The following is a 24,094-nucleotide window of genomic DNA, read 5'->3' on the forward strand; positions in this document are numbered from 1 at the left end:
CTTCTCATGTACTCAAGAGAGTAGGAATTTTACTGGAGTGTGTGACTCTCTTAGTAGTGCTTGTGTTTACCTTAGAGCAGTCTCCTGGAGGTGGTTCTTATAGTTAAAATTGAAGCCTCTTGTATAAATGACATTAAGATGCGGACATAGTTTCTAGTGGCTGTGTAACATCAGCTTGTGCTGGCGACATGATTCCATTGGCACATGGAACAGCAAGATTAAAGCTAATTGCATAAAGAAAGCATCCTCCTTATTTCAAATATCCAGGATGATACAGCTCGGCTGCTCATGCAAGACCTACCATTCTGGGTAAGTTTGGTGGAGCAGATCAAAGTGGCAATCTGGAAGCTGTCTTTCGTACTATCTTTAGTGGGTGTGAAGTTAGTTAGATGGTGCAGATTCTTCCCCGAGGGGGTCTCCTTCTCCTCCATCTCCGTTTTGGTACAAGGAAGAGTTAAGTAGCATTTAGCATCTTCCATTTTCTTGTTATCACCCTGTTGTTAAACACAGCAAAGGCAAGGGTTATCTCTCACTGAGCACACCTCATCTGAACTCTTGCAGTTCTCATCTGCAGACACACTTCAAGACAGCCACAGGGGGCTTTAAACGCCTTTTCCTTCAAACACCTTATCCAGGCCTCTAACTTTAGGGAACAGAAGTTGCCCATACTGCCAATGCACTCAGCTCTTTTCAGAGCTGAGCCACAAAGTTTAGGAGGGCTCCTGCTCCCCTCACTTTCTATTGCAATGAATTAACTTTTTCCTCTTATTGTGATGCAAGGCACCAGATCTTTCTTCTCATCACACACTGATCCTCCAAAGCAGGAGTTCACCTGCCCGCTTGCTGCACACTCTTAAGGTGAATATCTATGTATCTACCACCCTATTATCCTTGAAAAGTTATTTAAGATCTCTGCAATGCTGGTACCTACATGGCTAGGAAAAAAGTCAGCCAAGAGAATTGTTTTGATTAGTCAAACAGAAGTGAAGGCTGCAAATGCCCGAACTACCTTATAAACAATCAAATTGTGTTTGCCATCTTGCAGTGTTGTTCCATCTGCATTCATCAACTTCACAAAGCCCATGCCAAAAGCTCTCTCAGACTTATCCCTAGCTGCAAAGAGAAGGGAAAAGCTTCATTAGGAATTGTCTTATTTATGCTCATACTAGCTATAATGCAGCTCTCTAACTACATGCAGCTTCTTTATTTAACAGCATCACACATGTGTCTTACATTGCTGACCTTGTTTCAGGACTCTAACTTTCTCATTGCCTTTCATTACCCTAATGAGAAATCCTCCTATAGGAAGATCATTAGAAGCCCACCAGACTTGCACTGAATTTTGAAATGAATTAAAACCAACACCACACACACAGAAGCCAAAGCAGCAATGAACAGTGACAACTGGCTTTCAATGGGGCTAATATGTTCCTCCCCATCTCATTTCAGGTTTAGAACAAAACCTGAACCAAACCTTTTTTAAAGGCTGCTTGAAAGAAAATGCGCAACACTGGAAGCAGGTAGACATGCAAGAGCTACAGCTTTGGTGGATGCTCAGAAAACCTTAGTGAGAGTAGGAAGAGGACAGGACTCCTGCAGATCCTCTGGTACTTACATTCCTGGGACGACCGATGACGAAAAGTGAATCTCAAATGGCAACGACTGACTTCTTCTATCGCAATGGACACCTGCACGTGATAACACGGGGAAAAATGCAGCACCAGCATTCTCCACCTCCAGTCAATTTACAGGACATTCTGTTACTGATGCACATCCTGGTTTTAAACTAAGTCCCTTTCTACATGAAGGAAGCAAGACTGTAAATTCCACACTCCTACCTTCACAGTTTCATACCAGCAAGGTTGCTTGACTTGATAATAAACAACAGACTTGTATTCGGAGACACCTTCATAACCAGCACCAGGATGGATAGCTTTCTTTGGACAAAAAGACAAGGATGGGGGGGAAGAAGAGGTAAGGTCTTGAGTGAAACCAAGAAGTATCTTGGGTCTGAAATTTTCAGAGCCAGAGTTACTCAAGTCTGTGCTTTCTGGTCAAGGGAGCTCAATGCATGTTAACTCTTTGAAACTTTAACAGAATCTCTAAAGATCTGCTTACACCTCATTGATTATAAAAAACCCAAATCAATACCAAAGCAAGTATTCAAATTGGGTCACTGAGATCACCTATAATCTTTCTTGTTTGTTACCAGACAATTCTTGGATACATACAATACTTAAGATCCTATGGACTGGAACTAACATCTAGCAAAGACCTCCTCCTACCTCTTGGAGATTTCCATCTTCATCATGGACGGACATGGTGACTTCTACATTCTTGGGAGTCTTCTTCTTCCCTTTGTCAAACTCCCCTTGTATCAGGGTGACATAGATATCATTTCGAACATCACCTAAAATTCACAGCCCTTCCTGAGTTGGGTTTTCTCATACAGTTTGATGGGTTTACAGAGCCTTTAACCACCCCCAAACATCACACCATTTCATCTTCATCTCAAATGATACAAAACCTTTTAAAATCAACCATTCTCCTTTTAATAAACCTCTGTCTATGTAACTTCTATTCAATGTACTGAGCTCTATAGGGCTAAATCCACTTTGAATGGATTAAATAAAGCAGGGTCAAACCTATATGCAACAGGAATGTCTCTCTGACTAAAGAGAGGTTTGCTTCCCCAAAGTGTACACACTATCAGTTCTCAATACAAAAAGGAAGCTGATGTTTTCACTTCTTTGATGGAAATAAAAGATCAGCTGGAAGTTCAAACCAAAATGAACACAAGTTTTCAGACAGCTTTAAAATAAGTCTGTGCATAGCAGAAAATGGCTCTTTCACCCCATGGCAGGGGAGAGGCACATGGGACTTACCAGGAAGGATTATCTCAGGGAATCCCATTTTGCGAGCCACAGCAGTTGATCTGTCTACAAGGTGGGAAAAATCCTTTTGAACCTGTGCTAGATCACCAGGAAGCAGCTTTAGGGAGACCCAAAGACCTAAGAAAAGAAAGGCAATGCTTGCTTACTGAAAAACAGTATGAAAACATGACATTTGAGGTTATGCTTAACAGAAAACTTGCTTCACATGATCTCCATGCAAGAATGCCTTAAATATCCCAGGCTGGTTCTCACTTGCCCACTTCTCTAGTTCCTAGAATAAGACCTTACTGTGCAAACAGATTCTCTGACATAAAATACATACTTTCTGAGCTGAATCTGCTAGTATATTTGAATAAAGTCCAGACACACAAGAGCAGAAGAATCCTGAATAATGCAGCTTAAATCCAGAGCCATGTTCACTTAAAAACATCTGGTGTCCATATAAAAAGTAGTATTGCATTAGTGGCAAATAAATCATAAGCAAGAGAAGCTGTTCTCACACAAGTCAGAACAGATCATAGAATCATAGAGTAGTTAGGCTTGGAAAGGACCTTAACATCATCTAGTTCCAATCCCCCTCACAAGCATTACAAAGACCATCCACTGGGCTCAGGGAAGGGAGCAAACTCCTGAGTTCTGGACTTTCACAAGCCATTTATTTGCCTCTGTATGCCAGGGGAACCCTTCCCTGCACCAGTTTTTCCATTAGCTTCTCATCCAACTGCTATACCTTGCCCTTTGTGATTCACTTCCTTTGCAGCGATGACTTTGTTGAAGACAGAAGTGAGGGGCTCATTTTCTCCGATCACATGGGAAGTTATCAGTGGGGACATGATGAGCTGTCGCTGCCTGATGTATGTTTCCATGGCGATCCTAGAAGAACAACAAGAGGGACCAGGAAGCAGACAGACTAACAGCCAACATGTGCTCTGCAAGGAGAGGGCTGGCAACACGGGCTGTTTTCCAAAGAAATTTATTCTTAAAGGATTCCATGGGAATCTTTTTACTTCTTCACCTGCACAAACCCAATGAAACACATTTAAACTCTCAAACTAGGAAATGCACCACAGTGCTAGCTCAGGCTTAGGATAACTAACACTGACCTACAGACCTGGTGACTACATTTGTCTATAACAGCTTCCAGGACAAGCATAAACCCAGCCAGCTCCACAGCTCTTGTTTTCCATCCACAGACCTTGCAGACCTGTGAGAGCAAATCCAGCTGCGGGACTCACACAGGAGCAGCTCAGCACATACTCGAGCTCTAAGTTCAAGTGTTTCTGAAAGTCTTCCCTTTCAACCCCCTAAGAGTTTTGAAGGTCCCATCCCTCAGACCCCACAGCGTTCCTCTGTGCTCTTCTTTCTTACCTCAGATGATATGGGTACCTAGCAATTTCAGCTGCATTGCCACAACTCCCTAAGCAGTTTCTCCTATCGTGCAGACATGCAAACCAAGGGGAACAAAGGCTTCAGAGGACTGACAAAAACCTTTTCCTTCAAAGAGCTGACTACTGCTGTAAGCTAATCTATTTGTAGAGCCCCTGGTACACTGCCAGGCTCCCATACAAATCTGTCCTTCTCCAAAGGACAACTGCTTTAAATAAGCCAGACATGCGATGAACTCTGAAGTCCAGTACTTACTGCTGAAATGGAATAAAATGCTGCTTTTCCTCATCATCCACCTTCCCATGTATGATATCAGTTATGTCCATCACTGCAATGACACAAGTTCATCCCATAGTTTTGCCAAGTTGCTAAAGAATACAGAGAGAACTTTCTGCTATGAGCCCTGAAACAAGAATTGCTTATTTTGGGCCAATGCCACTCATAACAGCATCACTCTCATCTCAACTATTTAAAAGGCACTTTTCAATGTGAATATACTCTGATAAAAACCTGGTGGGACTCAGGCATTTCAAGGCAAAGAAATTACACTTAGATTTCAAATGCTGGTTATATTGAATTTGTTTTCCACCACAAATTTCAAGCAGGTCTCTTCACAAGATATCACAGGAATTGAACCGGAACTGGATGTCTCATTCACCAAGGCTCCTTTAAAACCTCCAGCTTTATCCCATTAGTCCTGAGGAGCAAATCCCTCCTTGATAAGTGTCTGAAAAAGTCTACTGTGCTGATGGCAGTGAGTTATCATTCTAGGGAGTGACTGAAGAGAACAGGAACAGTATTTCATCTTCATATACAACGTTCATTAAAAGGTCTCAAAGGGGTACTACATCCAGCTCAGTATCAGCATCTCCATTTGGAAGCCAGAGATGCTGATACTAAGAAGTTAGCAGGCTTTGCTGACACACAGCACACTTCCCAGTTGAGAACCTATTGTCCCTTGCTCTTTTCTCCAGGGACGGAATGTGTCATACCTGCCACACCAAAGGGCCTCCGGAGTCCACAGGTATGTTTCTTCCCATCTTTCAGCTCCATATGCCCCACCCTCACAATCTGGCACACCAAGCTGATTTTCGGCCTGATCAAGTCAGAACTGCTTAAATCCTAGAAATCATTTAAAACCCAGGTTACATCAGTCTGCTTCAGCAATGGAAGCGAAGAAGACAGAGGGAGTTTGACAGGTTTTGTTAGACTACACACACATATAAAAAGAAATCTATTGGGTTTTTACAAGTAAAAGCTGTTCCCTTTGAGCCCCAGTGGAAAAAACAACAAAACACTGGCAAATTTCACACAGCAATTTCTAACCCTCTCATTCCTCTCTGATAACACAGTACTGGAAGGAGAGTAAATGATGTCAATCGCCAAAATACCACATCCTGATGACCAGGCAGTTAGTTTGTGCCACCTCTGCTACTTGTCAGAAGTTACTCCATTCATGTACAATTCCTCCATTAACATCTTGTTGTAAGTAACAAACTCCAACACAGAAAAGGATCAGCAAAGCAATAGACTGAAAACCAAACAACTGTGATCTCAAGCCTAGACTTTCATTGCAGTTGGGCTCCAACAGAGAAGGGCTTAATAGGATTTTCAGCAATGAATGGGTGAGCAACACTCACTGGGAGTACTATGCAAAATAATACACCTTTACTGCTGCTTTGACCATACATAAACCCCCAAAATGTTTCAGCATTTCTCTGAGGCCACCTATAACATCTTAAGTGTTCATGAAAACACCCCAAAATGCTGCATGTGACCCTGTTCCTGCTCCATGGGAAGAGGGGAGAGGCAAAGAACCCAAAACTCAGATGTCTGCAGGATGGGAAAGAATCTCCAGGGTGTAAATACAGTAACTTACAGTAAAGACTGCTTGAAGGTTGTTCAGTTTCTCAATTTCTTTAGGCATCCCATTACTGCCCCAACGAACCAGGTAATTTTCACTGCAAATAAAGGAAGAAAGTTAAATCAAGCAACACCTGAAATTCCCATTTCCTGGCAAAAGCTCAAAGGCATTTGGATCTCTTGGGAATATTTGAAAAATTCTACCAAAAAATCTTCTATCTCAAAGTGGTTCTGAAGTGACTCACTGCAGCGAAGGCAGCAGGCAAGCAGGATGTGAGCTACCTCCCTACGGAACTCTGACTTCATGTCCACTCCTGATAACTCCAGTGATGGAGACAGAGTGTGCCTGACACACACACGCTTCTCTGATAAAGTTCTTCATATCTTCCCCTACTGGTAAAAGATGCCCAATTCTTAGGTGTGAACATGCACTGACTCGACAGCAAACATCACGCATATATACATGATTCAACTGGAAGCAAATGTATCAAGTCTAGTGACAACAGTAGGGATAATTAAGAATATAAAAAGAATCTGGGATGTCGACTAAATAGCCCCAAAATGCCCTGTTCTAAAAGTGCATGGGCTCAGAACCTTGACTTCTCCAAAATCTCATCTGAAATTAAATAACCCCCTTCCAAATCTCCACTGAGGCAGCAACCAACAGAACTGGAAAAATGGATCTGCTGGATCTTCCTTTCTAACCTCTACTTGCTTCTTTAGAATGACCCCCGTGATGCCTAAATTACTTCTGCATCTACAGAAACCCCTCACCTGATGAATTTGGAGAGATCAGGATCATAGAGGCTCATTAACAGCTCTGCATCTTCTCCAATATTGCAGACAAAGTTCTTGAAGTTTACATACAGGCTGTATGTATGTGTCGTGTTGAATATCGGCTGCCCTCGGAGGTCCAAATTCTGTTGCAGGGACTGCAAAGGAGAGCATTTCCATTAAAAACAAACAGAAGAGTTTAGTTCTGCTGCCAAAGTAGCACAATCTCCTTAAGAGAAATGTAAAAATACAGTGGGTACTAGTTAGTTGAAGAGGACAAAGCCAATGACAAGAGATGGACCTTCTCTTCCTGGATCCTTTCATCGATCCTCTTGGATGCAGTTTCATGGGACTTGAAGAGAGAGATTGTGCTGGTTTCATCTGGGTCCAAGATGTTCCCATTGTCATCTCGTACAACCAGGTCCAAACCTAGGATCCTGAATAGCACACAAGTCAGAAGACAAAAGAAATGACAGGATCTAAGAAGCAGAAGCAACTGAGAGAGCACAAACCAGAGCTCCAATTGTGGACTGCACCAATGCAAACCAACTCCATTCACACAATAACCACATTGCTGGTTTTCCTGCCTCAAAAGAGTTATTCTCCATTTTCCTATTATAGGGAAAAATAATTCATCAGGTAACTTAATTTTAAGGTGACAACTCCTTTGTTCTTGCTTAAAGGCTGTTTTTTAACAAAACACTACGTGTACCTATCAAGCTTATAGATTATGGCTGATTATTATTCTTTACCATAAGCTTTCTTCTTAATTGACTTAGTTGACCTGAATCAAGTCTGACAGGCAGATAAATGAGTTCTGGAGACAATCCCTGTTCCCTCCAAACTAATGAAAGGTGGAGTTTTGGTGGCCTATAGAACGACATCACTCAGCTGCTGAGAAAGCAGTTCACTTCATTGCCAGCATCCAAATCCCAGCTCCTGCCAGCCAGGCACAAACTGTGCTCCATGGGAAATGCCATCATGTGCCAGCAGTTATGCAGAATGAAGACAGGTAAGGTCTGCCAAGTCAAAGAGATTGCTGGCATATGAAGAACCAACTGCCACAAGCCCACCTGCCAGGCTAGTTACATTGTGATGGGAACTGGAAGCTCTAATCGTCCCCCTTTCCAGTGGACACTTCATTCAGTGCTCGCCTCATGTGGTCATTTCCATTATTTTCCATCAGCAGCCATCTATATCCTTTCCTGGGATTTGGATTCTCCTCTCCCCTCCAGACCCAGTCTGGGGTTTACCTGTTGCCGTAGTCAATCTTAGCAGTGACTTTCTTCTTGAGCTCAGCAAGCTCATCTTTGGGGAGGGTTCCAGACAGGATCTGTGACCTCCACTCTATCAGGCTGTAAGTCATTTGCTGGACATGCCGGAACTGTGTTGTCTTGTTAGTCTAGAGGACAAAAAGGGACACTTTTAAACAATGAGCTCAGTGATCCTGCTGAAAAGTGCTCAACTGAATCTGTCATACGAGTTGTATTTAACTAGAACTATCTGAGAAACTGGCACCCTAAAACACTACAAGATGAGAGCCACGGAACAAGTATTTGCACTGCCAAGGTTTAAGTGTCTCAAGATTTGGAGTCTTCACCTTTTCCTCAGGACATTTCTTCAGACAAACTTCACAGACAAAACCAGATTTCTGGCTCTGATGGATGATCTCAATACACAGGATGGATAGATGATGTTAAATGACTGCAACTGTGCTCTAGCAGACTGAGACAGGAATGCCAACGTCATATACAAAGGCTTTCTCCCCACCTCTGCCGTTCCCAGAACATGTGGCATTCAGCAAATCAGTTCTCCTGTCTGTTCCCAGGCTTTTTTGTCTATTTAGTTGTAAGACTGATGCAAAAACTTGATTTGCTTTTGCAAGTCTAAAGGTGATACCAACACATAAATATTAACCACAGATGACCAACACTGAAGCCCACATTGGATTCTTCTCATGTCTGCTCCTCCTCCGTTTCCATGACTGCCTGCTTTCTTATCCTGTCCCATCACACTCCCAAAATCCATTACATTAAGAAAAGTGGTAGCAGCACATGCAGCAGTATCTGGGATACACTGCTTCCCTGCCAGTATGCACGTTGTATGTCAAGGTTCATACTTTACCTGCTGGGAACTCACACATGAATCACTGTGCGCACGTGTGATCTGCAGACGAGAGTTTCATGGAGATCAGAGTAGCTCTGTAGAAACCCTATAATCTCTCTGGCTGGTGTCTATCAGTGCATAAGGCTGAATATCACCTTACACATTCGTACAGAACGGAATGAAATCAGTCTTGTCTCATCCCATGCTTTTAAGCACTACTCCACCAGCAGTTGCTCAGCATCTACCATGCCAGAGATTGCCCACGAATGCAACAAGAAGTTCATATGACCGGATTACCAGGCACCACCTCCCCAGTCCACCCAAGTACTCGCTCCTGTTTGCTGCAGTCATCGGGCACTGCATTTCCATCTTGTGCTATAAATGCAGCATCTGTAATTAGAAAGCACTGACTGAACAGGACACCAAAACCTGCTTCGTGAAGAGTTTCCTCCTGCCATTCCAACTGCTATCATCTTTAATTCATGGAAATACTTCTCATGCTGTTTATTGGTTCCACCCTAATGAAATCACTCACACCTATCACCTCTTTCCCACAGTGTCAGGCTCCAAGGCTGACTCCATAATTAAAATGTGGATGGCTATGTGGTAACCTGCCATATTTATATGCACTTATGATAAGCAACTAAGCCTTTGGAAGTGTCACCTAAATCATTTATACCACTCAAAAGAGAACCCAGCCCCTACCAGCACACAGCGAGCCAGTTATTGGGATGATTCTGACCTGCACTGAGTGCCAAGTGCAGCTCATGTCCAGAGGGAAGTGCCACAAATCAGAGGACATTAAACTTTAATGTTTATAGTTATGCAGCTCCAAAATGACCGTCAAGAGGTTCTTGACTCTCACATCTCACCCAACCGCCAGCAGGAATTGGCCAATGCTTCAGGCAGCAGCTGACTGGTGTCACTTCCCTGTAGCAAAGCTGTTAATGTTTAACCATGAACCCCAACTGCTCCCACGCAGCCAGAAAGAGAGGCTCACTTCAATTATTTCCCCACTCTGCTCTCTGCAAAGAACATGAATGATATCAACTACTCCTAATTTGCCCCCTGAGAACACAAATCTAAAGGGAGTTATAAGTAGTCATCTTCCTTTTGATTTGGGCCACGGTGCTGACAGGGGCAAGATGAGCCTTTTACTTCCTATGGGGAAGATGTTAGAGACATTTAGCAAACAAAGAAAGAAAACATGTCCTTAACTTGCATAAAAATAATGATAAAGAGAAGGCAACCGGTGTTAGCTTCCAGGGAAACACAGAGCAGGCCTCACTATGACTGCTGCCTAAAGCTGAACTATCTCCCCAGCTGTTTACATTACCTGGCTCCTATGAACTACACGAAGTTAAAAACTCTCACCCATTTTTACACCTATTTTTGCAGTGGAGATAATACCCACTGGTGTTAGAAGCGGGTTGTGAAATGAACAAGTGAAATGCTGCCAAGGAGAAAAAAAAAAATCAACCGTGTTTCCTTCTTCTCCTCAAATACCTCCTTCCTCCTTTAGCCTTTCTTATTCCTCTTTTCTTTATATACATACTGCAGGGGAAAAGAAAATAAACTCAAATCCATTTCTAACCACAACATTTTCCAAGGCTATTTTAAGACTTCTGTTGGTTAAGCACAGGGACATGAAAGATTTTTGCTCTTAAGAAAAATAGATTCTGAGGCTAGGATGCTGAAGTTACCGAGGAAAAAAGAGAAGCCAGGAACAAACCTCTCTTTTCACACAGTAATACCCTCACATACAGCTTCTCATTAAATTAAGAGGGGGGAATAAATTCTTGTGGTTTCGTGGCACACAAGATGTACTTGTGGCCTGGTGAAGTTCTCAAGAGGAAAGCTTGCTCTGGGTAAACTGAATGGTTAGAGATCATTTAAACCCATCCCCTCATCACAGAGCACACACAACACAGGCTGAACTCTACTAACCCAAGAAAACTCAAGTTTGATTCTCTTTAATACGCCTTAATAATCACCTTCAAAAGAAGGCAATTCATTGTGAACTCCAGTTGAGTTTCTTTGACCAAGAATGCACCTACCTCAGCAAAACCACCCATTCTATGTGTTTCCTTGGCTTCTGAGTTCTATGAGATGACTATCATCTGGCCAGGCTACTGAACAGACTTAGGAGACAAGAGGCGTCTCTGCTGCCTTATTGAGAACTAAGTATGTTATCGTGACTTTGCCCTCCACACATGGCCCTAATCCTCTTCCCATCCTTTGGCCATCTTGCCTGTTTGAGCTGTAGGCACTCTGGGGTGAGGATCAACCATTCTGCTAAGTACCTACAATACATCTAGAAAAGCAGACCTCATACTTGTGAAAGGTTCTGTTAAAAGAACATCACACAAATTGCCCTCAACAGGACAGACACACAACAAGGCAGGAACCTTTTACTAGTGAGCTGTGACACACACAGAGCCCCAACCACCTGACATGATGACGAGTGTGACTTGTGCCAATCAATGCTGCATCACTGCTGTGCCATCACAGTTAACGCAAGTACATGGATTAAAGTAGAACATTTTTAGCCTCTTAAAACCAATTTGACAATACTTATAGTTTTACAGTTCTGCATAATGTTCTATTCCAAAGCCTTCAAAGCCCAGCCTCATCTCATCTGGGGTCATGTAATAAAACAGCAACCTCTAAAGAAAACTTACCACATATAACTTGTGCCAGATAACTGCCCACTCCCTCAGGGTAGAAGTGAGCTCTTGTCCAAGGGGCAATTCACTTGGAATCACTGTTTCATGTTGTCTAGATAAAAAAGAAGACGACAGAAACAAAGGTGTTACACTCGAGATTAAAACTTAGTGGTAAAAGATCCGGTTTTGATAACTATGTAAATGGAGTTTGAGAGGTATATTCACACAGTTCACACGATGCTAAATTGTTCAATTGGTTCTCCAACACATACAGGCACATTCATTATCCATTTTTAATGCAAACATGTTCAGTTAGTGAAAGTACTTTCTAAAGTCTCTTCCTCTGCAAATGCTGTTTTCCTTTCACTATAATGATCACAGAATTAGCTGAGAATCAAATGAGGAGTCATTTCCTCAAGCGTTTTCCAAGACAGGAAGGAATCCACACTCCTGTTGGCTACTTGGCTGTGAGCAGGAGCCAAGTTATGACTTGCAGCAGTCCCTAGAGGAGCTAAATGTAGCTTGATTGACCTGCCTCCCTACTAACTTATCTAGCAGAGCTCTCTCATGCTTGCATATAATATTCTCCTGCACCTATACCTACAACTGGCTTGGTATGTACAATGCTCTGACAAAAAGAAGTTACACTCGCACAGGTCCTGTGCGCTGCTGCACACACAGAGCAGTAGCATTCATTACAACCACCACTAAAGTTGGTTGCTTGTTTATTGGTTTCTAAATGCTACCAAAAAGTACATCTCAGGAAGTGCCAACTTACCCCCGGTCCTTCACAATTGCCTCTTTTAAATGGATGTATGTTTCTGGGAAAATGCCCTAAAAATAAACACAGAAATCAAGTAAATCAACTGCACCCTAGGATATAACATGACAAAAATGTATTCAGCAGAAAGCAGGGAAAAGGGGTAAGAGCACGACCAGAACAGGAATTGTGACTGATGCTTGCTGTTTAAATGTGTTAGGTCAGACAGCCCTGGTATTACAGGAGAAAAGACAGTCAAGAGCATCAGGCTGCAAGCTTGAGTATTGTATTTGATATTAGCACCACAGAGAAGCAAAGTCTCTGTTTCACTATAGCAACCCTCATCTTCCTGACTATGAAATCCTATGAACTCTTGCAAACTATCACTTGTACTCATCTGCCCTTGCAGAACATTGTTGGAGTCATTTGTCAAGCTGCCCTGGACCTGTGGGTCTCTAGCAAGCCTCCTAAGGCACAACACCACTGGGAGACATTCACCTGCTCCAAGTTTCCTTTATTTAAGGGAAACCTTCTAGGAGTGCTGGAATCCTTTTCTGTTTTCTTTTCACTCCCTTTACACCTGAAAAATGGAGGCTGTGATGGATGTTACCACATGAGAGGTGCCAGGATCCCTATGGGAAACCAGATTTCCATGCAGTTTTCAGACTGGTTCCACAAACCTCAAGCAGTTTGGCTGAGATCCATGCATGCACAATTTTGGGGAATATTTTCCAAGTCAAATCTAAACTCTTATCTTAGCATTACATAGAACTAATGCTGGATGTGTACAGGTCCAAGACCATAATATTAAAGCAGTAAGCTAGTGTATGCCGACATGCAAGTCAATGTTGCTACTTTAAACTCCCTTACGCACACTTACAGTGGAAGGGTACTCAGGGAATGGTTCTGAAACGTTTAGCTCAAGGACGTTTCTTTCTATCACTAAGGAAAAAGACATGGAGATCAGGAGTCCCGCACATTAAGACAAGAAATACAGCAGAAGCACAGCTGATTCCAGCACTGGGTAGGGTCTGGCAAGGTGCGACATCAAAATCAGCTCCTGAAAAATGAGCTCTTACCTTCTTGGATTTATTCCGGAGCGTGTATCCACGGTACCAGCCTGTCAAAGGGAAACACAAACATTCAGACTTAGTTCTGCCTATCTACAGCCACTGCCATTCTCACCATGCTTCTATCTATTGAGCCTGCTTCTTTGAGATCTACTGCTGAGAAGCCACCTCTGCTCTATTTGGGTCCTCAGAGTAGGGCAGAAGGTGTCTCCTCCTAGCACAGACTGACACCCTCACATCTACTCTAGATATCCATTGGGGTTGTACTGACAGGGCACCCCATGCTATGTGTTTTGAAAGGGGCAATCCTTGCTCCATAAAGCTCACACAGCACAGAACTGTCTGATCATTTGACAGATGAGGCAGACACACAGACATGCACACAGAACTACCGGGCCAAGGTCATACAGCATCTATCTGGCAAAGAGAAATACATTCAAGTGTCCCAAGTTCAATTCCACTTCACCCCTTTGGAATCTTCTTTCTCATGAAGTGCATTTTCACCCAAATCATCTTCTGGATTGTGCTTGAGCTCCACTTCGTACAGGTTCTTTATTTTCTCCTGTGACTCAGTCTAAAACCTTCCTTCAAAGGAAGGCTGAAAGAGAATGTTTTATCAGATAAGGCAAAGAAAGCCCCAACCCTGAGCTGCTTGCCCTGGTACTGCCATTCTTCTATCTATTGAGCCTGCTTATTTGAGTATTACCTGGACAAGATCTAGTAAAGTATAAGGTACAGAGTAATAACTGTGGTCTCTACAACTCAGAAGCATCACTTTGAGATGCAGGCTCCTCTCTCTTCAGCACCCAGGTTTTGAGCAGTATTTCCATTTCAAGGTCACTGAAATGCGAGTGTATGGGACTTGCTGGATTTCTGCTGTCCTCAAGCGAGCTTTGCTTAATGTGCAGAGAGCAGAGGAGCAGAGCTATAGGCAGGGCATTCCCACTCTTCTTCCACCGCCTCAAACTGAAGGACAAAGGGGTTTTTCTCTCCCCCCTCACCGTGTCATTTGTCTGGGCCGTGTACGAGCCGTGCATGCTCAAGCACTCTTTCCGCTGGGTGCCTGTTCCTTGCCATAAGCAACAGTTTCGGTTCACCTTGAGCTCTCCAGAAGTTACTGTACTGAAAATAACAAATTGAACACTCTGGAAGAATAATCTGCTCCATTTTACATGCTGCTGCGCAGACATAATGTCCCTTGTACCACCCTGGGACCGGATGCAAGCTTGCACTTTCTCACTGACTCTCAGCCGCTAAAAACATCATTCCAAATGGCAGGATGCTGCAACCCCAGCTCTCAGTTAACTCTGCTCCTAGAGCACTGGTTTATGCCTCTTCTCCTAAGCTTCTACTTGAATTGCAACTGAAAACACTGACTCTTAGCAAACATGAAGGGTCTAGATTAAGGTCTGTAATGCATGAATGATATTCAGAGCTATCACAACAGACATCACCGATCCAAGACGATTACACTCAGCCAGCTGGCCGAGGGAGCAGCACCAAGAGGCAAAGGGATTTAAGGGAATAATCAGGCAAAGAGGAGGGGAGGGTGGGTAGTTGTTTGCTTGGTTTCTTCCTCCCCCATATATATATATTTAGCAAAGAAGGTTCCATGAAGAATCATGGATCTGAGACCCCTTGACCATAAATCACAGCTTAAGGTGGGACTTGTGTGGTTTTGATTTGCTCTGGGGTTTTTTTTTGGGGGGGGTCGGGGTGGGCGTTATTTGGACGGTGTTTGGTTTTGGTTTGGTTTCTTGGGTGGGGGGGTTAAGTACAGCTTTGTCCCCTTTCCCCAGCAACGAGAAAGTGAATCGGCCCAACCATACAACCCCAATTATTCCAGTGGTAACTTAGAAGCAGAGAAGAAATTCCATTCTTTCCACAGGATGAAGATGAGATTATCCATTGATCATGGACCAATGGATAAGGTACTGGATTAGGTATGAGAAGATTTAGGCTCTATTTTTGTCTAAGTTGTGATTAATTGAATGGCCAAGTACTGGTCATTTACGGTGTAATACAAAGCTCATGGAATTTAACAAGAATATTTTGCCAGTGATTCCCATTCCATCTGACACAGCCTCTCAGCTTCCTCATATTTAACGTGACCTCTCGGCATTAACCACATTCCTGTGTAATATTTTGCAATCATTGCATAAAAGCACGCTGTATATTATTACACAAAAGTCTTCCAACAAGGATCCCAGGCAATTCTTTCAGAATCCTGCTCCAACTTCCAATTCACTTCTTCAGCATTTCCAAAGGAACAACAGCTTTTGCTGGTGGGCAATTGATTCCTTGATTTCTTCTTCAAAAAGAAACCAAAATCTGCCTAAAGCTTCATGGGACTAACAGACTATTCCAGAGTTTCTCTGGAGTGTTTCCTGCAGCAGAGAGGTGCTAAACGGAGCAAGGCTCTTCAGTTGGAGATGACAGGGCAAGTTTTGGCTACTACAACACTCTTTCAAATGGAAGCCCAATAAAGAATGTAGGAAGAGCAGACTGTCTGGCAAAGAAATGTCACCAAGTTTGGCCTTTGGGGTTTGTTTTTAAATGGAACACTTGTCCTCGATTCCACCTTTGCATGTAATGATTCAGAAGACAACAGTGTAGGTGATGAAAAGTTATCCGCAATGATGCAATCCCACATCACGTGCTTAACCACAAGGTCTCTGCTCCTCTTCCACTGCGGTGTAGCCTCTCAGAACCACAACACACACCACTGCACTGAAAAAACAAGGGAATGTAAAAGGTTGAAACTGGGATTAAACTGAATGCAAACTTATTGCCATTGGGAGAAGAAAGTGCCAGGAAGCACAGCCATGTGGCACACGTTCCTTCTATCCACTACTTGGCTATTTCCCACAGCTTGCATGAGATAACAATATATAACTGCAGATTAGAGAAGATTCCCTGAAACAGAAATGTATCCTCCCCAGCTCACGGCTCAAGGACAGATTCCCAGTGCAGTAAACCCTGCACTGAAGCAGCCTTGGGTGCAGCAAGTTTCCTTCTTCCCTTGGATTCTGCAGCATAAGCCCAGTCTTAACAATATTTGGCAATCCTGCTGGACAAGCGCGCTCTGCTTATCTTATTATCAAGTGGATAAATTCATTTTGCACAAAGGCCTCATGGCCGCCTGCAAGCAGACGGCCAACCAGAGAAAGGAGGGGAAAAAAAAGCCCTTGCTTTGCAGTTTACAAGAGCATAGCACGAAAAAAAAACCCTAAACCAAGAAAACCATCCTTCACAGAGGGTGTATTTGTTTTAAAGGGAAGGCAAGTCTAAGAAAACTGGTATCCACTGGATCTCCATGTCTAATAAATACACCAGGGAGTTTCAAAGCGTGCTTGAAGCTCTGAGGTTGTCCCTGTACGGATCCAAGCTGCAGTGGGCATCAGCACATTATAGCTTGTACCAGAAACATCTGAAACCTTTACTTCAAACTGCTCACTCTGTGGTTTCAGCTCTGATGACCTTCACTTTACCTTTGTCCAAGCTGAAGGTACTGGGGGAGGTATGTAACTTCTGCTTATAGGGATGACCACCTTCTGATGGATCCTTGACACAAGCAAGCTGCAGTCCAGCAATATGGACAATCTACCACAGTATCACTCCCTTCTCCTTTGGTGCACTCACAGTGCCTAACTGTGTAGTTAAAACTGGCACTTATAAAACATTAGGCAAAGCATCTGCTTAGGCATGGAAAAGAAAGCTTTACCAACAAGTTACATGGCAGAGACTCACCTCAAATTCAGCCAGCTTTCCAAGGACTTCCAGCCTTTGCACCAGGCCTCAAACTCCTGATAGCATGCACTGGCATAAATGAGCAGGGAATTTGCAATTTAAAGGTGTTTTTTCTCATTGTGAGGCCATCAGGCAGTGCAACAGCACCTGACTGCAGGCAATCCACCTAAGAGTCTGCAAAGCCATGTACCATTAGAAGCTTGTGGCCTGCACCTAAGTGCATCCACACCTTCTGGCTTGCACTCTACTTCCTCTTTGCTCCTCACACATGTCTCCCAGTGGCTTAGCTGTATCAGTGTTATGTCTCAAAGCTATTCAGCTAGTTGAGAGTCAGATAACAGTTATTGTTAACACCAAAACCCAGCACAAGCTTCAACCTTGCTGCCTTGCTGTCAAGGAACAAACCCTGCACTTCAATTCTTACAGACAGAGCGGAGCCAGCCAAAACCTCAGATGCAGAATACAAAGAGCTTTCAGGTGAGGGCTGGCTGCTACACAGAGAGCCTCCCCTGAACTGAGGAATGAATACCTGCTGGCTTCAACCAGGAGGAAAAAGGAGGCACGTTCTAGATGACTGCAGAGCTGGAAGCAAACAGTGGTTCAACAGCACGGAGAACCTTCTGGTAACTCACAAGAGATGCTCCTGTGCATCCTGAAGTAGGGAACAATAGCAGGGAGTAAGATTTCCCAAATGGCTATTACCACTACATGACAGCATCTGGACAACCCTGGAAAGCTCCTCCTTAATTCCCTAAGGAATGTTCCGATAGCCTAAGGAATGCCCTCGCTGGGAGCTGCAGGGATAACATACACACTAAGGAAAGGACTTCACAAGGCACCCCAGAGCCTTTCTTCTTGCAAAGCCAACGCCCTGGTTAAATGGAACCTTTTTCTAAACTGGGACTTGTGTACCCAGATAAGAGCAGTGATGAGTGAACAAAACCCCACTTCTATCAGCCTGGAGCTGTATTTGGAAGTTCACATCATCAGCAAGAGAAGAAAGCAAATAAAGCTGCTTGTGGGAACACTAATCCTCAAAAACACAACCCACAGATATCTGGAAACAAAGCTGAAAGCTCATGTCCCAAAAGAAAGGAAAATAGACACAATGGGACCTAAGAATTTCCCCACAGGCAGACAGAGTATCAGAATTTGGAGTTCTAAAGATGAATTTATGGGAAACAAGACCAGAGCCACAGCAGAGCTGCGGTCTCAGAGGCAATCTGCATCTCTTACTCCGGATTCACACGTGTCTGGCCTGGATTTTTGGCTGGTCTTCCAGGAGGGGTATTCAGTTATAGTGCAGTAACTCCTAGGTGCTCAGTCACAAATGAGGATGTCACACTGATGGCTCAGCATATGAAAACAGTCAAAACACATTCATCTGCCCAAACAGTTTACAATCAGTCTTCTCCAGCTGAAGTTCCAAACTGGGATATTTCAGGTAGAAGAAGGGATGCCATTTGGGTATTCACTTTCTGTTCTTGACTGTCTCTCCATTAAACAGCCGATTAGAAACCAAGCAGTAAGACTGAACAACGATGTTGCTTTAAAAAGGGACAAAAAATTAGCTCAACGTTAAGGGAAGTACAAGATGCAGCCTCTTCATGAGGGCAATTTTCACCCCTGGTGCTCCCTCTTCCTTGTGTCTTTTCACAAATCCAGTCCCTAAGTTAGTATACAGAGTTTATTCCCTTTCTCCCTCTCTCTCTACCAAACACAGTCACCATTATCACACAAATCAGTGTAAAAACACACTTCAACACCACAATATGCTCTGACATGTAGGACTTGGCTGTTTCCAGTGTCAAGGTCAAAGAGAAATGGAAAAGGAACAGTTGGCTACGAACAAAATGCTAAACAAGCAGCCTGCTACTCCCAGCAGAGCTACTGAAGAGGTTTTGTACATTGAGTCCTGATGCTGCTTGTGAAAACAATTGAGTTTAGATTTTGGAAAGAGTGTTTAAATTTTGGAGAGCCTTCTAGTACATTCTGTAAAATAACTCAATGGCTGTGTTCCATTCCTAATACTGCAGGCTTCGTTCAACAGAAGCAGATCTGAAGCACAAGTGTGATTTGCATCTTGTTTAGAACAAGGCGGTTGTTTTCCTTTCTGCAAGATGTTTTACATTAAGGTATGTATCATGAAGAACTTCCCATTAAAGTACTGGGAGAAACAGCCTAGAAAAGGCATGGGAGCTCTATAACTGGAGGCATTTTAAAACACACAATGCCAGCTCGTGATATTATGGCTTAAACCAACATTCCTTTCAGAACAATTAGACCCGGCCTCTCCTCTTCTTTCATCCACTGCCTCCGCTGTCTCACATCAAAGCAATAATTGAGGTTAAAAGCTACTTTTCTTTTTAATTATTACTATTTTCTAGCTGGATCAGTTCATCACATGACTCTAGAAGGAGGCCTGGCACAAGGAGGAGCCAGGGTAAGCAGGTGTGGGGTGAAAACAGGAATGAACAGCCAGAAGAAAGTGTTTCTCTTGCAGTGCTGCCTTGGGATACCAGTGGCATCTTACCTTGACAAACCTCTGCCAGGAGCAGTGTAGATCTGATTGCTGCTTCTGTGGTTTATGCCCTTTTAATACAGCTTTAACAATAAAGTGCATCCAGCAAGCTTTGTGCTTTTGGACATACTGGAATTTGAACATCTAGATCTGAGATTTGTATTCTTTTAAAAGAATTATCTGAATTTGTTACATTTACTTTCAAAACCCACTGCAAAGTACTTGGAAGTGAGCTGCGACCTACCTTCATACATCTCCAGAATATGAACTGTATCACCAACTTGCAAGGAGAGCTCCACATCTTGCACAGCATCGTAATTGTAGATGGCTAAAGAGGAAGAGGGGGAGAGAGAATGAGACCTACAGTCATGAAAGCTGTGAAGTGATCAGATAATGAAAGCTGGTATCATGGCACGTGTCAAAGGCAGAACATGATTTTGACAAAGCACTCTGAAGTCCCCTTGCTGTCCTGTGTATATAATACACCAGAAAAGCATGTAGCAGATTTCCAGACCCTGTCATCATCTCCTGCAGGGATAATAAACATCATTTAACAGCCAACAAAGTTTGTCTTTTACCTTTGAGAACACAGATCTGTGACACTCCATGAAAAAGCTGCCTCCTGTCACTTCACTGACAACCCGCCCAGCGAAGGTCACCACTGCCTCACACAGAGGTTAGGGATCAATGCAGTAATGGTGATTTTCGATCAGCATTTCACAGCATTAACTGCAATGTAGCACTCACAAGCCCTGGCAAAACAAAATCAATTGGGTGTCCTATGGAAAAGTGGCACTATTCTATCCTAAATGTCTCCGACTAGTCACTGCTAAAGGCTCTTCCCAGACAAGAACCAATCTTAGCATGAAAACTTGAGATTCCCTGCAAATTTAATCCCTACCAAAGACAAAGCTAATCCAAATGCTTATCGGCTTCCCAGTGGGAATAGGATTAAGTCCAGAAGCCCAGGCTTCTAAACTGCCTTTTACTGGAACTTTCTTGAGGTGCACAGATTCACTGGGCAAAGCAGAAAAGCCTTCCTCAGAGCTGCTGCAGGCTTCTAAGGTGAGACAGTTTAATCTGAGTTTGCTTTCAAACCAGTGCAGGTAAAAAGAGAGAGAAAGCAGATGGGACAATGCTTTGCTATGGTTCAGTGAACTGAATCAGAACACTCCACTCCTCCACCTAAATGAGATTATCTTACTTCTTTCTTTATAACACTGCTTTAAGCACAGTTCACATCTTAAATGCAGCAACACAACCCCCTCACACACACAAGTGCCTTATTTACACACCCCAATCTGTTTCCTAAGGAAACCTAATACTGAAAGAAGCACAAGTGTTAAGAAGGCAAATCAATGATGCAAAAGGTTTGCAGGGGGCTCTGGGAAAATCCTGCAGATTCAGAGGAGCTGTGCTTGAAGAACTCTGAAAATTCAATAAATAAATTCAATAAATGGAGCTCTTCTGTCAGGAAATTCCCATCCAGTGCCTATCATTTCCATCAGGAGGAGGTATATTGCCTCCTGGAAAGGATCCAGCACAAACAAATGACTGTGGCTCACCACACCGGAAATTCCCTCACATACACCAGCTTCTAACTATAAATAATCCCAGCGAAGCAGGCAGGAGACGTGAATTCCCTGCAGGATCTGAAATAGACCCTGATCACAAACACATACTTCTTTTCTTACGCTGCAGGGGCCGTGTTTGTTCTCAGTGGCTCTAACTCATGCCTACTATAACCCCAGTGCCTGCAGAGATACACACAGAGGATGTGTTGAATCCATGATGTTGTTTTCCAGTGGGTCACAGGAATGTTGCTGGACTTCTGCTCCTAAGGCTTTGACATCCAGTTTCCTCTCCCTCCCTGCAACAGTGTCATAAGCCAAGATATAAAAACTTGGATAAGTTTAAGAAATGAAGAACTTGGTAATCTGGATATTCAGTTTAGACATCTTAAAGGCCACAGAATAGGCCCAGAAGTAAAATCCCATCAACATCCTTGCACAAAAATCAGGATGTTTATGACCAAAGACAACCATGAACATACACAGGAGTAGGTCACAGTAACCCATTAAAACGACCTTGTTTTGACAGACGCCAACACCAGGAATGGTCAGAAGCAGTTAATATTGTATTTGGTCCAGTTAAAGGGAAACTGTTCTGCCAGACAGAGAAAATAACCCTGCCAGGGTTTGCAGGAGTCAGCAGGAAAGTGCAGCGCCCACCCCAAAGGGAAGTGAAGCCCTGTGGCCATGCCTTCCACTGCAGCAAACCTGCCAAATCCCCAGCACTAAGGAGTGATGTCGCAATCCATGACTTGGATGGGACATCTCCAAACCTCCCCAAGGTGCAATCCAGGCTTCCTTTGGAGTCACTGCCGAGCTGCTGGCTCCTGGGACGCTACACGACCCAGAGGTGCCATTCCCCAGGTGAAGTCCAGGCATCACACACTCTATGGACATCAATAATCCCCCAGCACTGTCAACAGGCTTCCAAGATTTAAAGGAGAGCATCTTTGCCAATTTCTAACTCGGCTGATTACACTCTGTCTCCTCCTGTGGTTACAGCTGTCCTAAAACACTGCTTGGGATTCCTGTCCTCATTCTCCATGAGAAACGGCTCCTGGTTACAAATGCATGTGTGCTTGTATGGAGAGCGATTCCTCCGCTCAGTTTCTAGATGCCTTGGGTTTCTGTGGGACAAACAGACATTATATAAATACCAGGCTGTATTTTTCCATAAGTTACTGTTTCAGCCTCAGACAAAAGCAGTCTGAGCAGCACCCAGTGTCCCACGGAAAGGTGGGCGGCCATCAGACAAGCCTTTCTTTTGAGAACACACAGCTAATTCAAACCCCAAGCGCACAACAGCCCCAAGAAGAGGGGGAACTGAACAGTGCAGTTCCCTTCCCCAAAGATCACAACAGCCACAAAACAGAACTGAACACTGCAGTTCCCTTCTCTTTCCCTTCTCTACCCGAAAGGTTTCAGATCCCACGTGTAGCACTTAGAAGCTAAAGGAACACGGTTCTGCACATCCAAAACAAGGCAAGACTGGTAGTATCTTGCTTTGCTGGACTGAATTAAGCAAGAGCAGAGGGTCACTGTATATAAAATCTCCTACCCAATGGTTATGCACCAAGGTCATAAAAGACAAATTGCTGGCATATTTTCCCTGGGAGCTGTACTGATGCTTCCTGCTGCCTGATGTCACTCCTGTCCCAAAGAGTCCATCTGCAGTTATTTGAACTGCTTCGCCTCTTCTTCCTTGTGTGTATTTAATCTGACCTCTCACAGACTTGAAAGGAAAAGGAAGCTGCACGTAACAAGCATGGTCGTGGCATGAAAATACCAAAATCCTTCATATAAATCCTGACAGCAACAAGAATGGAAAAGGGAAAAAAAAATAGAGACTTTTGTCCCCAGATTTGCAGGAGTATCTGAAGTTAAGTCTTTCTGCTTCAAGCTAAACTTCAGTTGAGACTGTCTCCTTTGAAATTCACTTTAGAACAGTGATTCCTTCCTTTTATTATCCTGAATGAAAAGCAGCACTCAAGTCTAGCAAATTCAATACAAATAAAGAGGCAGAGGTGGAGAACATGATCCACGAGAAGGAGATAGTGGGTTTGTTTGAGAGATCACTTTCTTTTCAGCGTAACTAGAGGCAATATAAGGAATTATTTCATTTACAGTCCCCAGTTTGATGAGTGGAAAGTTTAAGAAATGGTTTTTTCTACAGCGCATCCAGCCCATGGAATTCATTAGGAGGGAAGGTCAGAGGAGTCAACACTGGGGCTGGTTTGAAAAGGGCAACAGATAACTTTATGACTGATGACAGCAGCCAGAGTAATGGAGGTGAAGATAAGGAGAAGCGATTTTCATGCTTCAGGGCAGAAGGTGATTCCTCAGAGCAGATGGAGAAGGAACTTTAAAGGCATTGCACAACAGGGCATGCACGCTGCATGTGGGGGTACACTGCTCTCCTCTGAAGCATCACACAACAGTCATCCCAGAACCAAGGGCTACACAAAAGGGAAGCAGAGGCAGGAAACCTGGGCTGGCAATGACTAACCTGGGCTCTGAGCAATGACTAACGGTGAGCTGGATGTTTCTGAGAAGGCACGGAGCATGATGTGGGCTGGCACACAGCAGTATTACGATGGGAAGAGCAGGTTTAGATATGCCACTCCCTCCAGTTGCATGAAGACAGCAGATTACCCACAGCCCATTTCTGTGGAACACCAGAGAGTGGCACTTAAAGCCCCAATGTCATGCATAGGGTAGAAAATGAGAAGCAGC

The 24,094-nt window shown here is 43.6% G+C and overlaps 1 protein-coding gene across 1 annotated transcript in view; it reads right to left on the reverse strand.

Annotated features, from left to right (window-relative positions):
• DOCK5 (dedicator of cytokinesis 5) overlaps positions 1-24,094 on the reverse strand; it is a 74,188-nt gene that overhangs the window by 39,328 nt on the left and 10,766 nt on the right. The window contains exons 2-18 of the mRNA XM_065659056.1: positions 20,035-20,118; positions 13,529-13,569; positions 12,468-12,523; positions 11,705-11,801; positions 8,171-8,319; positions 7,219-7,354; positions 6,918-7,075; positions 6,160-6,241; positions 5,273-5,402; positions 4,536-4,608; positions 3,625-3,767; positions 2,886-3,011; positions 2,286-2,410; positions 1,839-1,937; positions 1,616-1,688; positions 1,010-1,113; positions 302-494 (exon numbers count right to left, since the gene is read on the reverse strand). Coding sequence (XP_065515128.1) covers positions 302-494; positions 1,010-1,113; positions 1,616-1,688; positions 1,839-1,937; positions 2,286-2,410; positions 2,886-3,011; positions 3,625-3,767; positions 4,536-4,608; positions 5,273-5,402; positions 6,160-6,241; positions 6,918-7,075; positions 7,219-7,354; positions 8,171-8,319; positions 11,705-11,801; positions 12,468-12,523; positions 13,529-13,569; positions 20,035-20,118 — 1,869 coding nt within the window. The remainder of the gene's footprint in view (positions 1-301; positions 495-1,009; positions 1,114-1,615; positions 1,689-1,838; positions 1,938-2,285; positions 2,411-2,885; positions 3,012-3,624; positions 3,768-4,535; positions 4,609-5,272; positions 5,403-6,159; positions 6,242-6,917; positions 7,076-7,218; positions 7,355-8,170; positions 8,320-11,704; positions 11,802-12,467; positions 12,524-13,528; positions 13,570-20,034; positions 20,119-24,094) is intronic.

This window comes from Lathamus discolor, chromosome 22 (assembly GCF_037157495.1).
Source record: "Lathamus discolor isolate bLatDis1 chromosome 22, bLatDis1.hap1, whole genome shotgun sequence".
Taxonomy (NCBI): domain Eukaryota; kingdom Metazoa; phylum Chordata; class Aves; order Psittaciformes; family Psittacidae; genus Lathamus; species Lathamus discolor.